This window comes from Vanellus vanellus (assembly GCF_965231255.1).
Source record: "Vanellus vanellus genome assembly, chromosome: 25".
Taxonomy (NCBI): Eukaryota; Metazoa; Chordata; class Aves; order Charadriiformes; family Charadriidae; genus Vanellus; species Vanellus vanellus.
In genome coordinates this window covers 5,180,795-5,207,842 of record NC_138930.1, presented here as the reverse complement: position 1 = coordinate 5,207,842, position 27,048 = coordinate 5,180,795, and the positions used below count along the sequence as shown (strand labels likewise).

The 27,048-nt window shown below is 54.4% G+C and overlaps 1 protein-coding gene across 1 annotated transcript in view; it reads right to left on the bottom strand.

The window, feature by feature from the left end:
* Positions 1–10,841: 10,841 nt before the first annotated feature.
* REXO1 (RNA exonuclease 1 homolog) overlaps positions 10,842–27,048 on the bottom strand; it is a 42,079-nt gene continuing 25,872 nt past the window's right edge. The window contains exons 7-15 of the mRNA XM_082495243.1: positions 25,936–26,059; positions 24,701–24,814; positions 21,354–21,467; positions 20,659–20,732; positions 17,066–17,176; positions 16,567–16,682; positions 16,252–16,390; positions 13,573–13,693; positions 10,842–12,809 (exon numbers count right to left, since the gene is read on the bottom strand). Coding sequence (XP_082351369.1) covers positions 12,721–12,809; positions 13,573–13,693; positions 16,252–16,390; positions 16,567–16,682; positions 17,066–17,176; positions 20,659–20,732; positions 21,354–21,467; positions 24,701–24,814; positions 25,936–26,059 — 1,002 coding nt within the window. The 3' untranslated portion in view covers positions 10,842–12,720. The remainder of the gene's footprint in view (positions 12,810–13,572; positions 13,694–16,251; positions 16,391–16,566; positions 16,683–17,065; positions 17,177–20,658; positions 20,733–21,353; positions 21,468–24,700; positions 24,815–25,935; positions 26,060–27,048) is intronic.

The window sequence follows — 27,048 nt, the reverse complement described above, 5'->3', positions numbered from 1 at the left end:
ACGGCGTCCTCTGTAGCCATCTGAATGTCACAGACCAGTGACGTCAGGCTGAGTATTTGTCATCAGAAGACATCTCTGATGCCCGACGTTCTTCGCTCCGCCTCTTGCAGGACCAGCCACTGCTCAGATCTGAATTGCAACCCACTTCGCCCTGGCATTTTTGTCTGACGGTCACAGATTTGCCCTTCGCGGGTGCCTTACGCTGACCCAAACTTCTCGTGAGCATTGGCGCTGGGAGTCGCCTGCGTAGACCGCTGCCTCCTCGGTGTCCTCGGGGCTGCTCCGCGGCTTTGGCGTGGGTCATCTTTCAGACCCGCCTTTGCCCGGTCCCAGCAGCTCACGACAAACTCAAAGACATTTTTCCTCTCCGAGGAAGTTATGGGAAATCATTTGAAGTCATCAGCGAGGAATAGAAACTCTCCCCGTCCTGCCATCGCACTCGAGCATCCGTCATGCCCAGAGCGCGGCCACCTTCATCAATGACAAGATTTCCCTTACGCTCAGTAGCTCAGTGACCTTCCCTGCAGGGATGTTAGGGAAGATTAATTAATGTTTGTGAAGCGCTTTGTGATCCTCGCATGAAAGGAGTCAGTGAGGTATAAAGCATTAATTACCTTAATTATTAAATAATCCCACACAGAAGTCTGTCCCTGCCATTATTTTTTATCTCACTCCTTTGATCACTTCTTTTTTCCATTCTTTCACCGAAGTGTCTACTCCTCTCCCTATTGCTCCTCGTGGTACAAGGCAAAGGGGGTACTGGTTTGCCCCAACACGCGATGCCGCCCTGGGACACTCGCAGATGCCACCAGCTGGGTCAGAGCTGTCCCCTCATCCCATCTCTCAAAGAGACCCCGAAGAGTAACGGGAGCAGCTCCTTGGCCCCTGCGTCCAAGAGCTTGCCCAAAATAAGCTTTGATCCGCAACGCCATCCTCTACCACGAGCGACTCGGCATTTGTCACTGTACTCAGATCCTAAATGTCACCCGTGAACTCAGCACTTTTTTGGGCCCGTCTGTATTTTCACAGCGTGGCTCAGAAAGAAGGAAGGGCTGCAGGGAGCTGCTGTGCGTGGTGGGACACTCACACAGAATCCCAGAGCAGGGGCACCTCCAGCAGTGGCACAGGACACCTCCAGGCGGGTTTGGAATGGCTCCAGAGTGGGAGACTCCCCCCCCTCCCTGGGCAGCTGTGCCAGTGCTCTGCCACCCTCACAGGAGAGAAGTCCCTTCTCAGGTTGAGATGGAACTGCCCATGGTCACGTTTGTGCCCGCTCGTGCTACATCCCAAGGCTCCAGCTTTTTGGGACAACCGTTTGTCCCACAGGTAAGTGGGAAGAGCAGGGAGGGATACCTGGAGGGACGGGAGATCTTCCGTACCCAACCGCGCAGAAGCCCCTTGTTGCCCAGACCGGCTGTTCCCACTTCGTGTGGGAAAAATAAAGCGGCAAAGGATTTGACCCAGAGAAATGCAGAGCTTCCATCTCCCTCCCTGCTGCGACCCCGCTCCCGTCCTCGGCCCAGTGGAGCTGTCAGCCTGGGCCATGGCTCCCTGCAGACAGCCCATTCTGGGCTGCATCTGGTTGCAGAGGGACAAGGGGGGGGACACGACACCAAACTGCCCTCCGTCTCCTGCTCCTGGCCAGGCACGTTTCCCAGCCTCCTCCTCACAGAGGGGTGGGCTCCCCTGACCGTGCAGGGGTACCTCCTCCTCACGGACCATAAAGGGGTCAAGGGCTATGGGCTAAATGGAGGTACCCACAGCGCTGGGAACATCTAACAGGAGATAAAATGAACCTCAGGGTATCCACAATGGGGAAAACAGAGCCATCTGCTCACACCCTTCCAAACCAGCCAGTGCCCTTCGGCTCGTACGGGTGGAGGTAACCATCCCGGCTGTGACTCCGTCCCCAACACTGGGCCAGGGCACACCAAAGTCCTCACCAGCATGGTCCATCCCGCAGTCCCCAACCATGGGCAAGCAGGGTAGAGCCAGGGATGGCAACCAGGGTCAACCCCGAGCCCAGCTCTCCAGTCAAGCTGGCGACGATGAGGTAAGTCCAGATTCAAGCCAGGAAGTCAACATGCGGGTCAAGATCAGGTCTGGTGACATAGGATGAGGAGAGACATAGTCCAGTGGTTGCTGCGTAGGTCCATTGGGACCAGACAGCTCCAAGGCTGAGCCAGAAAGTCAGTCCATGGGTAGAGAGGGCTTTGGGCCATGGGTAGAGAGCTTGGGGCCATGGGTAGAGGTCAGGGGCCATGGGCAGAGGGCTTAGGGCCATGGGCAGGCACAAGCACATGGCCAAGCTGGAGAGAGACCCACCTACAATAAAGTTTGGGCTACGACTGAGCCCCAGCGCTGAGCTTAAACAGAGCCCCGTGCCCATGGGCGGGTGTGGGAGAGGTCCCACGTGAGGCTGCTCGGGGCCATTAATGCCCGTTAGCGCCCTCGGGGCACTGACCCCATTGCTCAAAGCATCTTCTGACCTTGGTCCTTGTTCCAGGATGTTAATATTAAAGCTGAGGCTGATAGCGATGTGCGCCAAGACGTTTGCTTGAGCTCGCTGCTCCCAAACCAGCGAACGGCGCCATCGCTTTGATCAACGGGTCCAACCCCGCCCTGCGTCTCCCCAAAATACACTGGAAAACTTCAATCTTGTTTGGGGTCATCCTTTCAGAAGGTCCCTCTTGCTCTCCAGATCTGGCCAGAAGTTGAACATCCATCCCGTCCCTGCTGCGCTTGGCCTCTCTCAGGCCCATCGTCCCCAGTAACGATCTCCATCGCCCACTCCGCGATGTTCCTCTGCTCCGAAGCGCAGTGCCAGGCAAAAGCACAGTTGGCAGATGCAGGACCCTCCGTGGAGCTGAGCACCGTCCAAAGGCAATGGGGACCGCAGCCCCTCGCCAGAGCCCAGGAGGAGGGGAAAAAGGGGGGAAAAAAAAGGGGGAGGAGGTAAAAAAAAAAAAAGAGCAATTCAAAGCGCTGGAGGAATACTTCCAAGAAGGTATCCAAGAAACCTCTCAACGAACCTCACTCATCACCTCAATAATCAGCAATAACAAATGTACTTTGGGTAGGTGGGGAGAGGCCGGCAGCGGGTGCCGGGGTGCTCCACCAGCCCCAGCCGGGCGGGCCGGTGGCCAAACCCCGCACTGGCCCCAGCCCGGCTCTTCCCGTGGGCCGGAACGGGCCAGCGATAGCCAAAGGCACAGGACATCCTCTGACCGCTGCTCCACACCTCGGCTAGACCGACAGGGATTTATTAACCTACGGGATGTTCCTCCAACTCAGTGCCTGGGATGAACCGGTCGGTCCACCCAGTCCAGCAGGGAACGTCCCGTCCCGCCCGTCCCCGAGGTCTCCGGCTGCAAAGCAGCCATGCGGTGCTGCTGGCTGCTAATGAGACCCAAAGCGGGACTTTCTCACCCCCTCCAAAAAATATGGAATTTTAGGCTTAGCGGAGGTTTGCGCGGTGGAACACAAATAAACCAGTTTTAAGCAGGAACGGGCACCGCGCCACCGGGGTTTGGCCCCGGGGCGGTGAAACGCGCGGAGATTTATGTCGCTGGCTGATCCGACCCGCTGCCACGGGGTTTTGTTTCCCAAATCTCCGGATAAACGTCGAGTTGTTGCTCGGCACAGGAATTAGTGTGAGATTTGTTGGGTTCTCCGGGAGCGCCCAACAGACCCGGCACAGCCGGTGCTCGCAGCCAGGGCTTTCTGGTCACCTTTTTGCCCCTCTTAGCCAAAAAATAAAGAGGGGGGGAATGGGGGGGGGGGGGATGGGACCAGCATGACCCCCCCATCCCCTGCCCGGGGCTGGTGGGCACTGCCATCAGCAGCTCTGTGAGCGCTGCTGTTGTTTACCCGACTGCAGCATCCCCGTGGGACCCCAGCCGCTGCCCCGCCACCCCGGGGACCCCCCCCCCGGCCACCGCCAGCCCCCAGGTACCGCAGCTCTGCCGTCGCCGTAAGCTCGGCCCCATCGCGGCGGTGACACCGGCCCCAGGACGGGCGATGAGCGGGCGATGGGTGCGTAGGGCAGCTCGTGCCTCCTCCTGCCCTCGTCACGCCGGAAACGCCCCCGCGCTCCCGCCGGGTGGATCACGGCTCGTTAAAACCTCTCGGGGATTTTTTCCCCGGCTCCGAGGGACGTGCCAGGGCCGTGAGCTTCCCCTCCGCTCGCCCTGGTTTGGTTTTTTGGTTTTGTTTTTTTTTTTCCCACCTGTTTCGATGCGAATCCGGGTGAAAAGGTGGCTGCCCCATCCCCATCCCACAGCATCCAAGCGCAGTATTGTTAAAGGGGGGGGGGGCTGCCCTGGGCTCCCCCTTTCTCCCCGAGAGCCCCGACAGACCCGCTGGCAATGACACCCCCCCTCCCACCCTCCCTGCACCCACTGCCGGCTCAGGTCCCGGCCGGCACCCATGGGTGCACGCAGGAGGAGAAGGATGGCAAATCTTGGGACCTTCTGCCCTGAGGAGGGGGTGATGCTCTGCCACGCTCCCCCCCACCCCCACCCCCCCTCCGGCTCCCCCGTACCTGCACCGATCCTGCCGACAGCACCGGAGCAGCCGCCGAGCTCCTGCCACCGCCGCAGCGAGCGGGACTGCTGCCACCCGTGTCCTGCCCCACGCAGGGGACGGTGGGGACAGCCCATGCCACACCTCCAGCCCTTGGCCTCCGCAGGGACCTGCCTGCCCCCATCCTGGCTGCCTGCCTCTCCCTGCCTGCTGCCGGGACAGCCTCGCCGGGCACCCCCCGGGCTCCCCCTCCCCGTTGGCAGCTCAAAACCTGCCCTGATTTATGGTCTCTCGGCTCGAAACAAGCCGGAGCTGCTGCTGCTGCGGGAACCGTTCCCGTGGGATCTGCCAGGGGATGGGGACACGGTGTCATGGCCGGAGCATCCCCGCCACCGTCCTGGTGGGGAGGCAGGTGGTCCCAAACTGGGTCTGAGGGCAACGGGTGGGCACGAGCATCTCCAGGGGGGTGTTTCGGCATAGAGCAGGCAGGTTTGGGCAGCGGGGGGTGTTGGGCTGCACCGGGGCCGAACTGGTTTCACTGGGGAGCGCTCAGTGCACCCCCCGTCCCCGTCCCAAACCCCCGGGGTCTGGCGGCAGTTCGTGCCTTGAGGATGGAGGATGGTGGGATGCAGGGGCCAGGGGAGGAAGGGGAGGCCAAAGGCACAAATGATCCGCGCTGACTTCGAGCAGTCCCGAGGTGACAGCGCCGGGACTGCAAACCCCACTGGGGACAGAGGGCCACCTCATTAGTGACGGCAGCTAACGAGACGAGAGCCACCCCCGGTGCCTCCCAGCTCTCCCATCCCACCCTGCACACATCCTGCACGCACCGTAGTGGTCCTGCCTCAGCCGGCATTAGATTAATTGCTCGCTGCAATTAACCACAGAAAGCCGGAGGCAATTAACCAAGCGCCGGCCCCACAGTCCATAAAGAATTTACTGTGCAGTCATGAATAACGCGTTCGAGGTCCATAAACAACACGGCCGTGCCGTGTCCCCACGTCCCCACGGGGCGCCGGGTGGCACCGGGTGACACCGGCCAGCACCCGCCCTGCGGCGGTGGGGGCGGATTTGGGGGCATCCCCGTCCCGGGGGCCACTCCGGAAAAGGGAGGGGAAAACCTCACCCAACCCTCGCCCAAGGGGCCGGTGCTGCCAGAGAAACCAAATTAACGAGTTATTGTTAATTCTCGCGCAACGTTGTTGAAGGGCGGCATGTGTCGTTCGGAAATAAACCACGGGGGCCGCCGAGAGGGGTTCAGCTCGAAGGGAAGGACCCTTTGGTGAGATGCTCCGAGCAAAAGCCAGCGGTGAGAGCGGGCAGACGCGGGAGCCGGGGATTCTCCATCCTCGACCGCGGCGGAATCCGGCCAACCCCTCTGGCAGCGATTCCGGGCATTTTCGCAGCCCGGGATGGTGACCGTTAACATGAACCCAACCCCTCTCTCCAAACACGAGCGGAGTTTCTCCCTTCCCGCTCCCCGAGCCCATCACCTGCCTTTCGCGCCTGCTCTCCCCCGGCAGCTCCTCCACGGCCACGCCGATCCCCGGCAGCTCCCGCGGGACTGCCGCCTGGCCCCGGAGCGCCGTCCGCGAGGAAATTCACCGTTTCGGCCCTCACCTGCCATCTTCTACCCGCTGCCCCCTCCCCCTGCCGCTCCCTCTGCGCCGGCGGCACCCGCAGCGCCGGAGTCTCGCGAAGACCCTTTGACAAAGGCGGCACCGGCACCACCAGCGCGGGCCAGCGGCCGCTGGGACATGGCGGGGACACAGCCCAGCCCCAAATCTCCGTGTCCGCCCGGGCTTTCGCAGCTCCTCGACGCTGCTGGCAGCGGCGGGCCAGATCCGGAGGAAGGAAAGGGATTTCCACATCCCACCCCAGTGTCGTCGTCCCCCCCCCCTCCCCGGTGGGGGACATGAGGCCGGTGGCTTTGGGCACCCAGGAACCGATAACGCTGGCCGAGAACGGCTGAGGTCACCCTGGCAACCGCGGCCAGCGAAGATGACATTTTTCCCAATCAATCGCCCCCTGCAATTAGCTGAACCCCCCTCCCTCCCTCCCTCCCTCCCCCAAGTGCAATTAAGCGAGCGCCGGGAGGCCGCGCACAGCCCAGCGCCGGGGCAGAGGATGCTCCTCCGGGCGCCGCGATGACCGTCCCGGCGCGTCCCCCTCTGCGGGCGCAGAAGACCCCCGTGGGGGGCTGCCCCACGGCAGCGGCGGCCGGATCCTGTGCGCAGCCTCTCGCGTTCACAGGGAAGAGTTAAACCTTCCAGCCTGGTTTTTACCTTCGCTCCCGGACCCAGCAGCTCCAGGTGCCCCGTTCCAACCGGCCGAGCAGCTACAAAGCCCCGTTTGTTCGGAGAAAATAATAATAATGATAATTTAGAAACATTTCCCTGCGGGACAGGGGTTGGTTCTCAGCCTGGGAACAGCCCCACGTGCAGCCCCCGGCCTCGAGCCGGCACCTCCCTGCGCTCCCGTTAATACCTCAAATTTCGGTCCCGGCTCGGCCAGTGGCAGAGGCGATGGCGGGGACCATCGCGGCGTGATGGATGGGCAGTGCTGCCTCCGGGCATCGCTGCTGCCTCCCACCAGCCCCTGGACCAGAACTGCGATGCCCTCGGCACCCAGCACCCACCTCCAACACCCAAAAACTCACCCTCCCCCCCCCCCTGCCCCCCACCTCCTAAAACCAGCACAACCAGTCAGCAGGCGCCCTCCTTCCCGCCTGGCACCCACACCCTCCTCTTCCTCCTGGTCACCCTGTGGCCACCCTGGGCCGGGGGACAGTGCTGGGGAGGGGACAGGGCTGGTCACCCAGTTTCTCACCCACCGCCAGCCCCTGGCTCCCCAGTCTGGCCAGTTCCCCTCTCTTACTGGTGGCTGGAGGGTGCGGGAGGACCCCGGTTCCCGCAGTGACACTGGTGTCACCCACCTCTGTGGCTGGAAAAGGGGACCCCCGTGGCTGGGGAGTCCCACAGCCCCCCTGCACTGCAGGGCACTTTGAGGGTCCAGGGCCATGGGGGGGACGGACACGGGCATCTCCCGCTGCCACCCCGGGGGAAACTGAGGCACAGGGCAGAGCGGCCGAGGTGCCCGAGCTCAGCGCTGCGGCCACGGACCAACCGCGGGGGCCGCCGCGAGGTCCCTGTCCCCCTCCACCGTGGCCCCACAGAAGGGGCTCTCCCGCTTGCACACGCGGGACCCCCGACGTATGATTGATGCTCAAACCCCCCCCAGCCTCAGCTCAGGCTCTCGCCTGCACAGAGGGTCCGGACAAACGGTGATAAAAAGCTTTTTAAAGAGATGATCGATGACTTCGGTCACCTCTGACCCGTGCCGGGTGGCTCAGGGGCAGGGGGGTGACATGTGGATGCCCCACGCCGGGGGATGACACCGCAGGATGAGACAGGCCCCGGCACAAACCGTGGTGGCACCTGCAAACGCAGGGTTGCATGCGATGAGCTGCCCGGTCTCAGCTGCGGAAGAGGGACATGTAATGACGCCCAAGCGCCCAACCGGACCCCCGGCTGCCCAAAACCTCTCTCCTCCTTGCGAGGGGGCAGGTTCGGGGCCGAGGCTGCTTCGATTCGGGTTTGGAAATTCCCTCTTTGCTTGGGGAAGCGAAGCTGCCGGTGGGAGGGGAGCAGCCACGCGAAGCTGAGCTGCACCCGGCGCAGCAGAGGCGGGAGCAGGGCAGGGATCCCCCTCCCCGCTGCCCCGGCACGGGGCCCAAACGAGCTCTGACAGCGCCGTTGGGGACCCGTATCGCCATACCCGTATCACCCTATCGGTGACAGCTCCGAAGACACGGCCAGCCCAGTGGCACCAACTCACTGGTAAAGAGCTTCGACTGGGACAGGGGCCAGAGGCTGTTTCCGCAGGTCGATACGGGCACACTGCGCGGGGCCGGGGACCGGACACTCGGCGAGGGGGGGACAAAGCCGGGGGGATTTGTGATGCACCAGCACCTCTGAACTTCCCCCTCTCCTCCTGCCGGGGTGGGAATGGCTTCGCTTCCCCTCCCCGAAACTTCAGCTCGCCCCAAAGTTGCTGCCTGCACCAGTCCAGCCGCCCCGAGGGGGTTTCGGGAGGCGAGGGACCGGGGTTACGGGGTTCCCCAGATTCAGCTCCAGCATCTGAAAGCCGAGGGGGTGGCGGGGGGCGGGGGGGGGGACAGGCATTGCCAAGCCCTGGGGCTGCACTTCGGGTCAGAGGTGAAGCCCCCCAGAGGGGCAAAGGTTTCAGAGAACAGGAAAGCCCCTCGCTGCGGGTTCTGTTGGTGATTCCTCAGCTGCGGCAGCGCCCCCCGAGACAAAGTCTTCCGAGGAAAAACGAGGGTCTCAGACCCCTGAGCCAGATATTGAACACGCACCTGCAGTACCGGTGTCTGTCTGTCCATCCTGGTGTCCATCCGCGCACCCGAGGCCACGCTCACCCGGGACCAGGGCTCTTACAGCCCTAAAAAGCTGCCTGCCTCGCAGTGGGTCACCTGCAAGAGGGGGAACATCACAGGATTAGAGGGGCCAACCATGCCGCGGGGGACGCACGGCAGCCCCGGAGGTTAATGCCGGAGCTCAGCGCACCCAGCACCTCCAAGGCCCATAAAGGTGGCTGAGAACATGGGTCAGCCGTGACTTTTATAGCATCCTAAGTAACCGCTGCCATCGCGAAGCCATCACCAGCACGTTAAATAAAACACATTGCCAGTGAGGTCATCTAATAGCCTATTATTTTTTTATTTGAACTTTTTACCTTCACCTCTTCCTCCGTGCTGAATCAGCTCCTTCGCTTGGCACTTTAATTCCTGCCCCATTTGCGAGATTGATACGGGCTCTCCTGGGGAGCCTGTTCAGGCGCTGGGAGGACGCCCAGGCGGGCGCCGGCGTTCCCGGGCTCTCACCCCAGCTCCGGGATGGAGACGAGAGGAGCCAGGACCTGCCCCACTGCTGCCCGCGTGGGGGACGAGAAGGGTTTGCGCAGAGCGAGGATACAGCCCACGCCGCCGCGGGCATCGCCTCGTCTCGCGCTCCCGGAGCGTTGGGTTGGACTTTTGCAGCTGCCGAGCGGCACCGGTTTCACCCTCTTTCCTCCAGCTCCTCGGCTCGCCGCGGTGGGTTGGCACGCTGCTGAGAGGCACAGACCATCGAGAGCCGCGAAGGTGGTGACAAGTGCTGGGGGAAGGCTGGGCTCTGCTGCAGAGCCGCTTTGGGAGGACACGGAGGAAATAACAGCGGCTGCAAGTCGAAGGGATGCTCCAGAGGAGCCTGCCCAGGCCCTCCTCACCTCTGGGGGGGCTCCAGCCCCCATCACCCCCCACCCGGCCGCAGGCAGAGCAGACCCAGACTCAGGAGCAGTGCGTCTAGTCAACACTCTTTTATTAAAAACAATTACAAAAAGTTACAGGTTACAATAGTTATGTACAACCCAAAAAACCTCTTACCAACCACAAACCTCTGGTTTTACAGTGTTACGGCGCCCGGGGGGTGGAGGCGATGGCAGCCCATGGGTCAGACACTTGCTCTGACCCACACCGACAGCGCGGGTGGAAGCGGTGCGCTTTCCCCGTAACATCCCACGAGACAGGCAACCTTCCCCCAACACCCCCCCCCATCCAAAAGCCTCATTTTAGGGGGTTCCAGCTGAACTGTGGGGAAAGGAAAGGGGACCTCAACGCACCCTGCAGCGCTGTTCTGCCTTCCCCAAGCCCAGGGAGCTGCGCCCAAGCCAAGCAACCAGCTCCCCAAGCAGGACACCAGCACACCGCGGCCACGTTTGGAAACGTGCCGGCTTTTCCACGCTGCTGCGAGAGAGGGCCGGGGAACTGGGACTGCCGGTCGAGTAACGGGGTTGAACCCCGAGGCAAGAGCCGGCTTTGAAATCTAAGGTGGCTGCCCAGTAGATCCACCACCCTCCATCGCTGCAGCCAGGGGTGAAGATAAACCAGGGGATAAACAAGGAAAAGAGGCGGAAGCGGCAACAAACCTTCCCTCCCTGGTTAGGAAGCGCCGAACTCTCTGTCTCTCCCATGGCCTGGGCAGGAACAGCACCATTCCCTGCAGGCGACGGGAGAGGAGGACAGGACAAGGTGTCCCGAGGCTGCTCCACGTGGAAGCCCCACGGCAGGGAAGGAGGCGGCTGCAACGCTTGGCAAAGGTGGGCTGAGAGGAGAGCTGGGTGCGACATGCCCTAGAGAGCGCTGGGGGAGCGGCAGGGAGCTGCACGGCCCAAAATTCGGGGTGATAAACAGTCTGGGAGCCCGTGCCACTGTCTGCCAGAGGAAACACAGAAGGGCTCAGCAATAACAGGAGCCTTTACAGTCCCCACATCTCCTGGTGGCTTCAGGAGAACCTGGCAGAGGTGAGACTCTGGAAGCCACATCCTCACCTCGGAGGACAGCAGTGGGATGGGGAGAGCTTCCCAGGGCTCGTGCGTATACTTGAGGGGCCCGAGCAGGACCCCCCTGCCCATGGCACACAGCCCAGCCCCGCTCTCCCCACCGCCACGCTGGGCACAGAGCGGGGACAGCTCAGCAGGACGTGCTGAGGGACACACAGCACATCCCCAAACTCTGAGCCCAGTGTCACAAGAGGGGGTACAAAGGAGCGAGCCGGCCCCAGCTCCGACAGGAACCAAAAACCCAGCAGTTCCCCTGCCCCGCTGCCACGGGGGCCACGCAGCCAGCCTGCACCAGGGACACGGGGCTGTCACCACAGCAGCCACCGCTGGGAAGCAGTGCCAGTCCCACCTGGGAGGGATGAGGCGATCGCTGCTCTAAGCTGCTGCCTGGACCATCTCTCAGGGACCATTTCAACCAGCTCTGTTGTTCCCCCGGCGGCAGCAGCAGAGCTGGGGCGGAGGGAGGGCCGCTAGAAGCCGCCCCGTCTGCCCATGCTCCTGCCCCAGTCACCACCGAGGGTGACAGAGACACTCTCCACAGCTGCTTTTGTCCAGGGGGCCGGACAGACAGTAAACCGGGTCTTTTGCTCTTCTTAAAACACCCGACATGTAAACTAGAGTAATTGTTACCTATTGCTTTTGCTCTTGCCTGCATCAAGTCGCTGCTATCAGGGACAGAGCAGTGGGGGGTCCTGCAGACTACTACAGGGCACGGTTAGGTGCAATCTTAGCACCCGGGTGCCCCCCAAAAAACCTTGATCTCTACACTTGAGCTTCCTGGAAACACGCTGGAAGCTCAGGGTGAGGGAAAGGACAGCTTGTCCTAACCCGCAAAGACACCATGCCTGCTCTTACCACTGTCCTCCCCAGCACAGCTCCTCCCCTGGAAGGCTGCAAGGTGCTGCTGGGCTCTGGGAGCCCAGTTTGTCCCAGTCCCGCTGTCCCTTGCCTCACCACTCCACACCCGGCTCCCCGAGGCCTGGGCAAGGTCTGAGAGTTGGGGTTTCCCCCTTTTGCAGAGACTGCGGAACCAGGACGCTGGCTCGCACTGAAGAGGTCACCGGGGTCGCAGCAGGCGGTAATTCCCCTACCCCATCTCATTCCTCTCCAAGCTGCTGCTCCTGCCACAGGCTCTCAGAGACAGCCTCCCTCTCTCGCAGCTCAGGCTTTCTCCTCCACAGTGGGACTGCATTAGGATCTCCTCCCGGATGCCCCCACCCTCGGCTCTCACCACCCCGTGCTTGCCGTTCACACACAGCTACGCAATCCACTCACTCGACAGCTTCCTGCCCAACTTCCTTCTGTTTCCCCCCCATCTCCAAACACTGCAGGAATCTACCGGCTTTGGAGTAGAGGCAATTTAAGTTATATTTGGGGGGAAAAAAAAAAAAAAAAAAAAAAAAAGAAAAAGATCTACCTTTAACTGAACCAGAACGATCTTTCTGCACGTATCCAACCTACCTCTAAAAGCTTCTCCTAGGAACCAAGACGTTCTTTCTGGTTGTGCTACTACAAACCACCTTGCCGTGCCTAGAAGGCAATTGTTGTACCACAGAATATCCCTCAGGTGGAGTAAAGAGGATCTGAGAGCCACTACCTGGACACAGGGACCTGCAAGCAGTGAGCTGGTGCCGTTCAGCTGCGCCAGCAGCAGTCCTTAAGTCCCATAGATACCTGGGAGCACGTGGGGAGTCTGGGGTAGCATGCTGCTGCGTACAGGTGGACAGTGTTACTCTGAGCATTTATTGCACTGCTTCAAAGAGGTGGAGGAGGAAGAGGAGCGAGGGAAAGCGCAGGTCATCGTTTCACTTTAGCATCTTCTTTGATCTTCCAGACCATCAGCTCCATGCAAGCTCTGGCATCCTCGCTGGAGTCGTGCCCTTCCACTGGGGACAGAGAGACAAGGAAGGCAGTTACCACCCGGGCCCAGGCAGCCCCTCTGCTGCCCAGGGGCTGCCTGCTCACAGCACGAAGATCAGCGGAAGGCTTTCCGAGACCAGGTCCTGCCTGACGCTGCTGGCCCAGCCGCGCACTGCCCGCTGCCACAGCAGCCACAGGTGCCTCTCTGATCACCGTGAACCACAGCGGTGTATTTAAAGTAGAAGAATTTCCACTAAACGCATTTTTTTTTTTTTGCTGGACTTCAGCCCCGACACCGTTCCCTTGTTTAAATTAAGGGCTGAAGTCCTCCTAGTCTGTAGGCCCTCAGGCTATGGAGTAGCTGGTCAGAGAGGCCTCAATTTCCCCGGCAGTCTGTTTACAACGTACTCAAGGAAGACGGAAAGGAACATGCCATGCTTCAAACAGAAAGGTCAATCTCAGTTTGCCAGAGAGAAAAGGGAGGGCATGACCTGGCCTTGACAGAGCTACCTCTGGCCTTCTCACACCGCTTCTCTGGTCCCCACTTAGCACAGAGAGGGAAGAAGCAAATGCCGCTGACCCTCGGGACAGGGTTCAGACTGAAACTGTCTGTGGCAGAGAGCTCACGTGTTGGTCCGTTCACAGCTACTGCCAGACACGACGCAGGAAGGAAAGATGAGGAGCAAGAGGATGGGGCTTGGGGAGAGCAGAGGAAGGCAGGTCAAAGGAGCCCACAGCCAGGTGGGACAGGACACGAGACCCTCACTCGCAGCTCCTCTTTGCTCTCACCATTGTCCTGGATGATGCGCTTGAGGTAGTCTGCCATCAGCGTGCGGAGAGCCCGTTTGTAAGGCAAACCCAGCCGGTGGGGAAAGACGATCGCGGTATCCACCACTGTGCCATGGATAAGCTGGAGGGAGGGAGCAGGAAAGAAACATGCTTATTTCCCCTCTCCCACAGGGACGGACACTCCTTAGGACTAACCGTGCTAAAGCAATCTTCCGGTCAGCCTCTTGGGCTCTGAGTAATGCTATCACCAAGCTCCAACCCAACCAGTCTTGCAAGAGGCTCCGGCTGAATCAAAGATGACTCTCCCTTAAATGGTGCGGGCACACCGGCTTCCCAATGCTCTGCCAGCCAACACACCTGCCCTCAAAGCCCCACCTAACCGCACATTCAAAAGCAGCAGAAATTTAGGGCTAATTCAGTTTGTGTAACTCAAACAACAGGACAGGTCAATCCTTAACACCCTGGCCTGGAGAAGCTGGCATACCTCTGAGAGCGTCTTGCACAATGGACAAATTAAACCAAGAAGTCAGTTGACCCCGCAAAGCTTGTAACAGCCTTTCAAGTGCTTCTCAAGTTGTGAACTGAAGTGGGAAGGATGTGCAAGTCAAAACTGTACCTAACCCACTGTACATCGCACTGCTTCTACACAAAAGGCTTAACCTTCAAGGTGCAAACCAACCTGAAAACTTCCAGTCCGTCAGCAATGAGTCAACAGGAAGTTTTTAACCTGCACCGGCTTCGCAAGGATGAAATAGAACACGGAGATCTTGTACTTCTGGGTATAAGGAACTACACAGTGGACGGGGAGGCAGGCCCTGGCCGGTCCCACGTTCAGGTCAAAGTGCCTGGGCACACAGGAGAGGCAAGAGGCTTGCTGGCCTCTAGGTACGAAGTGTCATCGTGCTGGAGGAACTGAAGATGCTGAACAGGTCAACGTGCTACCTACCCTGCACAGCTGGCAGAGCCCATAAACATAGGGTAAGATGGCTTCTTTCAAATACTAATTTTTTTTACTCTCGGGCTAAGACAAGATTAATCCTCTGTTGCCAAAAATACGTGTTCAGTGAGAGCCAAAGGAACGTGGATGAAGGCAATCCCACATCATCAATACAGGAATAAAATGCAAGGACTAAGAGATAAACCTGTATGCCTGACCAAAAGACGGCTCTGTAAGTCTCGACACAGCACGACTCGGACAGGACCCTGATAATCCTATCTCCTCATCTGCCTCGACTCTTCCTAGGCACCAGCTAATGCTGCGTGACAATCCGTAACTTCGTCGTTAATAGTTTCGTAGCCCAGCTCTGTCAATGCCTGAGAACAGCTGCAGCTTAACAGAAACAACCTGCTACGCTCTTTGGAGTATAAAACTGCCAACATTATGGATAATCTCTCCTAGACTGCAGTGAAGTTTGGCACCCACCCAGGCACAATGATAATTACTTATGTAGATCAGGAAGACTGAGGAAACAGGATAATATAGCTTTAAATAAAAATTGAAATGCTATCACCATTTGGAGCTCGCCATGGCCATTAGCGAGATGTCGACTTTACTGCCACAGCCTTCAGACATTACGACTTGACATGCCAGTGCCTGTCACGCTCTGCTATATTGCTCTCGGGTTCGTTCTCTTGGCAGTGTCTGCGATGCTAAGAGAAAATCATGCCTCTAAGAGGCCAACGCAGTCATCTTGTGCTGATAAAACTGTAAATAATTTTTTTATGATGATGATGAACTCTCTGAGAGGCTGGGATAAAGGGTGCCATGGAGAGGTAAAGCGCTTTGCGGGCATTAAAACCTCCCGCTTCCAAACCACCGCCGTGAGCTGGCAGCCACGGCTTCTTTATCAAAGGAGCTGCACAATAAAGAATGGCTGGAGGAAGTTCTGGCTCGTGAGCACAGACTAAAGACTCAGCTCCTGCCTGCCACACATTTTCCTGGTGACCCTGGACAAGTTCCTGGGGATCTACGTTCAGAGCGCAAGGGGAGAGGACGGCCCTCCCTCGCAGGACAGCAGAGCTGGCTGAGAGATGTGCAGGTTAGGCTGACGAGGGCCAGGCAGGAAACAAGACAGATGCAAGGTCAAAACAGCTTGATCAAAGTACCGCCACAAATCACAGCAAACCAGGCGGAGAACCTCACTCGGAGAAAACGGACACCTCAACATTAGAAGAGAAACCATGAGAATTATCTCCAGTGCCAGAGCCAAGGAAGAGGCTTGTCCTGTTTCTGTAATAGTTACTGTGGACATCCAGAGGGCACAGGGGACCCCAGAGCTTCCCCTGTTCATGGCTGAGCACATCTTCAAGCCAGTCAAAGGATGCTGACACCAACAGAGGATTCTCAACTATATGGCAGGGGTGAAAGGCCAATGATTCAAGATCAGTCCTTCCAACCGGCCCTGCTCTAGTCACCCTCCCCAGTCACCTCTAGAGAGGTCTGTCACCCCGGGCAGCACCAGCCACTAAAAGCTGGGGTGACACCACGAGTGACACACACAACCCACACCCTTGCTCTTCCACCACAGACAGCTTCCCACTGGCTCAGAGACAAAACAGATCTACTGTGTCCTCCTGGTTCTTGGAAGTAAACAATTCCTAAATTTACAGGAGACATATAACGCTCATCAGGGTGGGAAAGAACCAGAGAGAGATGTAAATGTGAGTCATGCAAGTTACCTTTAGTGCAAATAAGTCGCTTTCCAAGCTGTGCCCTATCAATATGGTATCTGCACTGAACATGTTCAGTAGGACGGCTTGGACATCCCGCAGGGTGATACTAGTGTTCTCCAGGTCTTCTTCTGTCACACCTGAGAATCTGCAGAGCAAGAGCAGAAAGGAGACCTTCCTTCACCAAAGGAACATCTCAACACCCAAAGCGTCTCAGCCATTAGGAGGTGGTGGTCAATGGAGGCTCAATAAGTGCTCCCAGCCATTCCCCCTAAATTCCTGATTCTGAGCACAGACCTCTGACGCAAGGAAGACCGTCCTTACCTGGTGTTGTAGTCCACCACTTTGGTGTCCGGTTTGACGAAGGTGTCGTATACCACTTTCAGGTCAGAGTTGATCACAGTTACTCTTGTCAGCTCCAGTCCTTGCTTGGTGTAGCACTGCAAGCGACAGAACAGACGTGAAGACAAGTGTACGCCAACCGCAGCGTGGTATCAATGGAGCCGTTCACTGAAGTGCCGCAGCTCCCAAAATGCAGCACGCCTAGAGTAGCAAGGCCAGCCAGCAAACACTGCTCAATATCGGCCAGCTAGCTACAGCTTTTCAAGGGTGCACACCACCCCTAAATGAAACACACATTGCTAAAACTAATTAATAAGAGCTAATTTAAACATAAAGGACCAACACGATTTAGATTGCACAGCAGAAAGGAAAGAAGATGGTGGGGAAACAGAGGTCTCCTTCAGCCACTTGTATCACACCTTTGGCCTTCCCCAAAAAGCTTTATTTTGCTTGTGCGTTGCCTCTGTCATTAGGGACCCACCATTTCACAGTCTAACGCGTAGATTCCAGGGTAGCCATCAGTCGTAGGCAACTTCTCAAAAGTCTTCACAAAGCCATCAAGGCTCTCCTTTCGTCCATCGTGGACATGTTGCTTAAAGAAAAAAAATAAAGGGGACAATTGTTTTTTGATGGTAGGAACAAGAATCCCAAAAAGTCCACTTCAACAGAACCTCCCGCTTAAACAAAAAGAATTTTTGTTACTGTTTCTAAAGTTTAATGAGGACTAAGTTTTGCCTACCACTCCGTCTGAGCAGGTCACCACAATAGCAAACATAGCCAAGTGCAACCCCAGTTCCCAAGCCGGATCAGGGCTAGTGGCACCATATTGACAGCTCACGTGGGAGCAACGCGTCACACATCTAGGGACAAGTTGCTTTCCAATTTCAATTCAGAGTAGAATTACTCAGAAAAGGTCACAACTGAGGTCGTACACTGATCTAACTCCAGCTGTTGGGTCCTGATTTAGCTTGTGGCCAAGCCATGCCCAGGTGCAGGATTCTAATCCCAGACATCCCTGTTTGAGCATTGGCATCAGGTCTATCACAGCCCACAGAGGGCATGGGAAACTGGTGTAATGCAGTACCAGGAAATGTCAATGTGTGCACGCAAATAAAATCCGCCGTATTCCAAAACCAGACAGTTCGCAGACAAACAGAAGCTACTGCCTACCAGCACTTGAGGCAATAAATAGACAGTATTTCCAACCACTCTTCATTATCCCCAGCTCAAGCTCTAGGGTCAACAAGATCCAGCACAGAAGAGCTCCCTGAGCCAGCAGGAAAACTCAGGGAGTGATTTCACAAGTGGCTTAAGGCAATGCCAGACTAAGCTGCTGTTGCAACGGGCACTCCCACTCTCCTCTCCTCTGCAGCCACAGATCCCACCCTACCTGGTCAGCCTGAAAGCCTTCTTTGCAGGGGGAGTTTTAAACTGGATGATGGCACTGATCTGTTTACCTGCACCACTGCACCAGTGGGGAGGCAGGAACATGGAATCGAGGGCAAGGAGAGACTGCAAATGCCCTTTTGCCCACTAACATGGTTTTAGGTCAAATTAAACTGCTGTACCACACGGAGAGGTGACACTCGCCCTCCCTTATTCCCCAGTGGAGTTTTTTGTTTTGTTGAAGTTTTGTCTATCCCTAAATCTCAATGTATTTGTGCACAATCACAGCAGCCTGTGTACAGCCTGCTTCATCCTGCTTCTCACAGATCTCACCCTACACAGAATCAAACTGTACTGTTCGTCTGAGAAAGGCTGAAGAGATGAGGAACTGAAGCACTTGTAAAGCTGAAACCTGTAGGCGGAAGGATAACCAAAGGAAGGATTTGCCTATTTTCCTGCACAGGTTATTACTGCAGGTGCAGCCAGAATACACAGAACCGCATCATTTGGCATGAATGAGGCAGCTGGGCCAACACTGAGTCCAATCTTTCCTGGTATCCAAAGCCAGCACTGCTCAAAGGCGCCATGGTTCGGTGCTTCCCAGGAGCAAGAGGCCACACTTGTCCATTCTGCATTTATGGTCACGAATCTGACTGTTTTGCTAAAGAAATGGGTAGGGCAGATTACCAGGCCAACAGATGGTAAATGTTTCGCTCCCTCGCAGCTTGATCCCTTCCCTCCCTCTGTAATACAACAGAACCGGGCAGTGAAGGAAAGAAAAAATTCAGGTGTTTTTCTACACTAGTTGATGTTCTGCAACTGTCCAATTCTTCCTTGCTGAGAGGAGGGAAGAAAAGTTGCTTCTGTTTTTCAGAGCAGAGAAAGAAGCAGCCTCAGTTATCACAAAGCCCAGCAGCTCCAGACGACTCCGCTCCTGGAGAGCGGTAGGTACAAGCACAGCTCCATCCTGCCACCTCCTGCCACACCGGCTAACTGCAGCATAATCCAGACAGGCACATCCCAAACGTATTTGGAAGGAAAAGGCACAGATATGCTTTTCTAACGAGCTACGGACCTAGTTACCTAGAACAGTTTCTTATTACAAATATTTGCTGTTTCCAAAGCCCTCCTTCAAAGCTAAAAGACACTGTGCTCCCCAGGAGCCCAAAACACCCCAGTATCTCACTGCGTACTCTCATCCGGAGCAGGCTGTGGACTCCAACCTTCAGTCTACCAAGGATGCGGTGAAACTCACACATTTGGATGAGAAACCCAAGAATGCCAGAACACAGCGATCTGTAGCAGCACAACAACTAGGAGGCAGATGCGAAAGGATGCCTGAGCCCTGGAGCACTGGTGGCATGCTTCATTGAGTAACAGGCTATTAGAGAGATTGTGTGTTTCTTAAAAGGCCGTGAGGTTTTATGGTCTACAACAGCCACGCAAAAACATGCGGAGAAGTCGTGTTTTTATAGCCCCATCAATTTCTTTCGACTTCCCTGCTGGATGTTTTTTTGGAACACTGATTAAATAAGAGAAGCTAATTTCACATGGAAAAGAAACAGAAGTAGCAGCCTGCCTGATCCCATCCATGCTTCAGGCTGTGCAGGGTGCCCGTACAGACGATTCATCCTATTTCGACAAGCCTTGAATTTTGCCCTAGAACTCACTTCCTAGCTCTAGCTTTTGGCCACAACAAGAAGGGCACGCGCCTCTCCAGAACCTGCAGCCAGTCTCGCTGGCCGTTTATTGCTTGAGGTCCTTCAAACAGTGGGACAAGAACATGCCTTATAACAGATAGGCTCTAGAAGCCCCTTCCACTGGACGTGACCCTTTTAGATCCCCTCTGGCTTAGTTCTGCATCACACTCCTCTCCCCTGCGTGGCAGCTGCCAAACATAAAAAGGCCACTGAAACAAGCGATGAGGAGAATCCCCAGAGACCCAAAGAGGCAAAAGACGGATTGTTCCCTTCAGTCAATGGTGTGAGAGGACCAGTAATGCCAGGCTGGGAAGCCAACTCTCCTGTTGCCTAAAGAAAAAAAGAAAAGTACCCGCGCAAAGGTAGCCCAAACAGTGTTCAGCTCTATCAAATGGTCAAAACTCCATTCCTGAGCAGGTTTTTCATTCTGCTTTCTAGTGCTGGGATTCCTTCCCCACCCCCCTCATCAAGGGAAGTAATATTTACGTGTTACAACAGGCTCCTTGGGAAGATTCCTCCCCTTAATACAACAAAGAGCATGCAGTAAACAGAAAACTAAGAAAAGATTTGGCTTACCGCAGAACGTTAGCACAGGCATCTGGGAAAGTTAAAAACAGGGAAAAGGTTTTGGCACACTGTTGTCAAGGCCCTGAGACTGCTCTTTAAAAGGAAATTCCTTATTTCTCACTTCCTCAATGTCTCCCTAACGAAGGTTGTATCTGAGCTTTTGCTGGGCAGCTTAGTCCACTGGCATTTGCTTAGAACAAATGAAACCGCCTCACTCCAGACGGCTGAGTCTCCTCCTTCCTGCCAAACACTGAATTTTCTACCTTTGCATAGCAAAAGATATTTAAGAAGTACTTGTTTTCCTCCCCTTAAGGGAAGCCACCAATCTTCTAAAGGCTTAAGCAATGATTACACAGCCATCACCACTGTAAGCAAAGGACAAATGTCGCGGAGAATAAAAAGGTGTTGCTCAATGACTTACTTTAGCAACCTGGCAGCCTGGTGAACCCACAGCTCCTGAGCAGCAGCTGTAATGAGTTTCCCATCCACCTGGCACTGAAAGAATAAGAGAGAAGAGTCAGAGAGAAGAGTCCTGTTCACAAGATACCTAAACTTTAGCTCTCGCATGCAGAGATAGCCTGGATGAGCACAGCAACAATAATGTGTCAAACAAAGGGGAAAAATAAGTATGGATTCGCACGCAGCAATCTAAAGAGTTTAAGTCTCAGCCAGACAAACTCCAGAAGCCACCTGGATGCTCTGATGGAAAACCACAGAGCTCAAACGAGGTTAGCGTCTGGCTACAAATGAATTCAACCAAGACCAGTAAACTCTCCTGGGCAGCGACAGACATCTAGTGCTCCCAAGTTAGCCTGCTAAAAAGACTTGCACAGGTAGGTTTGGTTTTTCTTTTTCTTATTTTTTTTAAACAAAGATGAACAACCTCTGCTCCAGCCCCAGAGTCACACTTCCAGGACCGTACCACTATTCACCAGCAGCTCTTTGCAAGACTATTTCAGCAGCAGCAGGGCCACCCAGTGACAAAACTAGGAACTGTCACAACCTGTGAGTGTGACAAGCCCCAAAAGCCTCAAAATGTTCCACAGCAACTCAAACCCGAGGTGGACTCTGTGTTCGGAGCTAGCATGTGATTAAGCCCTCTTTGAAGAGATATACCTCTCTGCTTGCGTAGCCTTCCCCAGTGATGGACACACTCCTCTTTGCGAATGCAGTTTCCAGAGGCTGAGACCATGTACTCAGTGCCACAGCGACAGCAAATCCTGCAGGAGGCTTTAAGAGAAGAGAGAAGCAAAAGTCAGGTCACTAGAAATCCTTCACCTGCTAAACTTGGCCAAAGCACAAGTAAATCAGAACCATTCAAACCCCAAACACCGGTGAAACAACTCCTCCCGTTAAAAATGTTGTTTTAAACTCCTATAAAGGCACAGCAATCCCTCTGAAAATGCAGCCCTGTAGCGTTGCCCCCCCCCCAAACACTTCTTGGAGGCAAACATAAGACTCCCTACTGTTTTTGGTGGGCAGCATCAGCTCCAACACAGTTCACATCAACATTTTCTGCATTGTTTCTCCAACCACAGCAAATTACGTTGTACTCTAACACAGTTATTTTAAGAAACAGGATAAATAAGTCATTCTTTGGACATCAGAGCTAATGAAGCCTGGTTTCCAGGGGATCTGTGCCTTGTAACTTCTAAATGACATTTGAGTTCTCCCTGGGCACAGCTTTTCTGCAAGGATTCTCCAGCATCTAAAAATGGGAACGCTTGCAGGACAGCCTGGCCCACCGAGAGGGCAGTTACGGACTTCTTCCTCCCGTCACCTGCTCACAATTCAGAGAAGGGAGACGCAAAAAGCCCCAGTAAAGGACTTCACTGTCATGCTTCTGATGCCCATGCAATTCCCTGTGTTCTAGTGTGAGCATTTAAGCTGCTAGCACATTCCCAGCTCTGCATAACACCAGTCTAGACCATTTTTGTCCACTGACCGTGGCTGCAGCATTAACAGACTAGCCATAGCTTTAGTTAAGAACAAATGCAAAGATCCTGCAACATCTGCAGAAACTACAGAAACAGGAACACGATCTCAGAATCATGTAAAGGAGCTGGCTGGTTAACTGGAGAAAAGGCTTTTAACAAATACAGTACTTGACAGTGTTGATGCAAGAGAGCTTTCATACAGGTTGCTTCAGCAACCACGGGACAAATGTAGACACAAGGTGTTAACATGGATGAGCACTTAACACACTTTAGCAAGGTCTCTCCAAAGAGACGCTCAGAGGAGTGTGGCAAGGCACCTCAAAGTACACCCTAAGTACGTGTTTCATCCCTGCTGCATCCCAGCCTGCTCTAATCAGCGTCCGAGAAGCATAAATCCTGCTACAGGAGCTCAGACAATTCAGACAGAAGAGGACCCCACCCTGTGCTGAAGAAACCTGGGGGATCGCTTTGTCCAGTTGCAAAAAGGGCTTTTGGGAACTACTTGGCCCAGAGCCATCAAGAGATCAAGCAGAAAACTCTGCAATCCAAACCAGCAAGGCACGACCCACCACAAAACCAGCCTGGCCCAACGTCGGTCCATATCCCACCCTAAGAGCAGTTCATAGGCACAGAGACACACAAAAAAAATCCTTCCCCTGGAAGAGAAGAGCATCATCAGATGCTGAACAGGAGCCCCTCTCCAACCAATTCCCTTGGCACAGCAGCAGGCGGCCTCCAGGTTAGTGCAACGAAGTTGGAGTCAAAACCTGCACTGAGTGAGCAAGAGCAAAAGACGTGCCCTCACAGGGGCTGACCGAAGGCAGCTCGTCCAGGGAGGCAACGCGGACCAATTCATATCCTTTGGCAGCAATTAGAAACCTCACTCAGCCTCACAGCCCCACGCACCACAAACTATAAACCTTGTGTCAAAAATAACACGCTCATGACACGCAAGCTGAAGAAACTCGTCCTCTAGAAAGGCAGCAGACTTCTGCAACCACGCTCCTCTCCTCCGCGACCGGCTGGCCTGCAGAGACAGCGGTCACAGCCAAGGAGACCCATCACAACAGGAGCAAATGGCTCCAACGCTGAGACCGAGAACGTCTTTATGCAAAAAGACCATCTGCAAGCAGGACCGGCGTCTCCAGTTGTAATGTATCTAGCAAACCTTGCGGAATGGAAGCGCCAGCAGAGCTTACAGTCAATCGTTTTCTTCTCCTCTGCAGTGAAGAGGACAGCACGACCAGGCTTCTCTGGGTGAGGCATTGGGTAACCATTTTCCTTTAACTGCTCCTCAGTCATGAGATACTCCTTTAGTCGCCGGTACAAGGCGGCTCCTGCACACAAAGACAATGCTGAAGCCAGATCACTTAAGTAGGGGCTGGTTTGTCTTACTGCTTTTTGCTTTATCGAGCCTCCTGGCAGGGGCTCCCACTATTTTGAACTTGCTTCCACTGCCTTTGTTTAGGATTGGCACGGAAATAGGTGTCAGGGCAGTATTTTATTTAAAAATCTCATCATTGGTGCACAAGCTGATTTTTAACCTCTTCAATAACCAGCATTAAGTTTGGAAAACGCAGCTGAAACAGCATTCCTCCAAAGAGTCCATCTTCAGGCCTTTTTGTTACCAATGTGAGCCTTCTCCCATTTTCATGTTTTAAATGCTTTAACTGATAATTTGTAACGCAGCCCAAAGAATACCCCTCTAAGGCCACCCACAGCTAGCTAAAAAATTCATTATCAGAAGCTTTCTTCCTGCTGCTGATTTCAGGCTGTTCGTTTCATTTCACAGAATAATGATAACTTCTTGCACTCTGCTCAATATCTCTTCTTTCGCTGCTATGTTAAACCCTTCCAATATCGCTGCGCTCCCTTTGATGTTGCTCAGCTGAGCTATACAGGCCCTTTTAAGCTTTCTCCATGTCAATTCCTTCTGCTCCGTGGCTTCCCCATCTCTTCTCTGATCTCCTCGACAATTTGCCTACATCTCTTGGCAACCAAAATACCCATAACCGATTTGAGCCAACATGAATAATGCTTGTGGCACAATCCTTTGGCTACGATATGACCTTATTACGACATTCGTAAAAGGTGAAAACGAGCCCTGCAGAGCAGATGGAGATATGGGTAAGTTTGCCTTTTAATCTGACAGGCACATTGTAAAGTACTGCTTCAGGGCAAGAAAGTTAAAGTAAAATCCAGACAAAAACAAAAGCCCAAAAGTCAGTAATACCCAAAGCACAAGAGACAGCTCTGAAGAGTTACTGATGCTACATCAAAGCCACGTGGACTACATCAGTGGACACACAGCCCAAAGCGGGGAAGCACGGAAGGCGCTGAGGAGCGGCGTACCATTCACCGAACGACTCTGCAGCACGGCACTGCAGTTAGGTAAGAACTCATAACACTGGCCCACAGATAAATCACAGCACTCCACGCATCAGCAAGATCCTGCTCTCCCCAGTCACAGCGTTATACCTCCAGCTAGAATTTACGGGTTACAGCCTCGCAGGAGCAGGGTCTTACCTGTTAAATCCTCTGCTCTCAAGCTCCCTGACCGGTTTAGAGTAAAGCTTGTCTTAGCAGCAAGCTTCCCTCCCAGCACAGCTTCGTGGGACACCACTTTCTTGTTACTCGTCTCTGCAGCGAGAAGAGGGAAGAAGCAAAACAGGAGAGAGATCAGGTACCCAGCTGAGTAAGAGTAAGTGACTTCAGCCCTACAGTTTGGGCTACTACACATCGGCAAAAGGAGGACTGCATTATTCCTCTTGAATTCTTGCTCTGCTCCAGAAATTGGCACAGCTAAGGTGGTGCTCGCCTAGCATTCTCATTCCAGCACTATGAGGAGCTTTCTGTTCGCACCGACAGCCCACAGCAACTTTTTTTTTTTTTTTTTTTTTTTTTCTTAAGGGCAGCAAGGACATTTTTACAGTTCCCCTGGAAACTCTGGTAACTCTACCTGCTTACTCCACACAGCAAGCCCTCCTCCTTGCCAAAAGCAAGAAAGGACTAAGCACAGAAGCGACTCGACCCAGTTGTGTGCTGCACGGTGGGATCACCCACCCGCAGCGAGCAGCTTTGTTGTTTAGCTCCCCGCAGACCAGACTCCCACACTGAATCTCTCAACTTCCTTTAGAAAGGAGCTTCGGAGCTCTAGAATATGCTCAGCACATCAGATAATGGCAGATAGGTGCTTTTTACTAATCATTAACTGGCAGCCCTCTCCTAAAGGCCAGCCTCCCAAGTTCAGCCGCTCTGACTAATGGCCATGAAGGTAATGAAGACAGAGGGGAGAAAAGGGAAGAGACTGGGGAAAAAAAATTCACAAGAACAGCACAAATTGATTGTTTAATGTACCCTCTCGAGAGCCAATAATGAAATGTCTTAACCCTCTTCGTTTCTCTCTTGAAGCTTAATGTGTGTAACAGATTTCTGCGGTGATGGACGAGTCTATCACTTTGAAGGCATCATGTGAAAGTTACTCCATTAGCGGGGCTTTTCATTTTAAAGAACTTGTGCTAAAAAAAAAAAATAATCCATGTGGCATTATCTCCATTTAGGTTCAGACAGCCAACAAAGCATTGCAGGACTTGCCTCTTGAAGGCCCATTAAAGCTTGCCAGACTATAAAAAGCTAACTGGAGTTGTTTGCCTTTCAGCATAATGCTTCTGAGAAATGGGTCTGTCTTTTCAACAAGTTCCTCTCCACGGCTTCTAATCCAAGCAGGGCTCCGATTATTAAACCACAAACGTGGTACGTACTGTTCGTACTGGACGGGGAATTGGGCACTAGGCTTCGGAGCTTCTTTAAAGTGTTCACTGCCACGTTCAGGTAGATGTTGCGACTGGTGCTACGTTCATAAGCCACCTTCTCTTCCGACAGAGCCTGCAAACAAGGCAATTCATTACTACATACTCTCTTTCCACTGCTGCTTTTGGAGAAAAGAAACGTTTGGCTCTTAAAGTACAGAATCCAAGTATGACAGCAAAAAAAAAAAAAAAAAAAAAATTGCCTGTCAAGGAATCGAGCAATAAAGAACATGGCACAAATATATACCGGTTCTGGGGCACGCCTAGGAGAGCAAGAGAAGAAAATAATTGTATTTTAAACAAAGTGCTGGAAGAAGCATTTTCATGGGAAACCTTCCCTGAGAGATTAACAAAGCAGTTCTGGAACTGCCCGGGAAAGGCCATTTTCTCCACTTTGGTGGCAGCGCAAGATCTTAACTGGCAAGAAAAGGAAGTTTGGCAAACGGTCACTGCTTGGATGCGACGGGAACATTCCCCCTAGGAAGCTGTGAAGGCAAAATCCCACAAAAGAAATCCTCGTGGCATCTATTTTGGTTACAAAACACACCGCACGACGTCCCGTATTTACCCATCTAACATTAACGGCCAAGGTTTTCCAATAAAATGCGTTACTTTCTCAACTCTGCTTTTGGAAATCCTACTGTACTATTTCCTACTGCTAGGAGGTTCCTTAAAAGCCTTGCAGATCGCAAGCAGCAAGTTTTACCAACTACATCTACCTCAAACACCTCTGCTGAACACTTCGATTCCAGGAGGTGTTTGCTGCTGTACCTGAACAAGCGGCCCTTTTGTCCAGCTTCACCATAACACGCGCTCCCCGAAGTCCCTTCTTCTTTATTAAAAAGATCACGCGAGCTTTCCGAATGCAGGGGAAGATGGGATTTCCTACTGGAAACCCCATCCCCCCCCCCGGAATTACACTTTCTGTTGCCCAGTGTGGAATTATGCCAGTCTCCTCTACAGAACGGTGTGTGGATAAGAGAGTTCTCTGGGTTTGCTGCAATTTTAGAAGGTCTCAGCCGTGTTATTCTCTGCTGCAGAGTTTATTCATAAGAAGCAAGCACC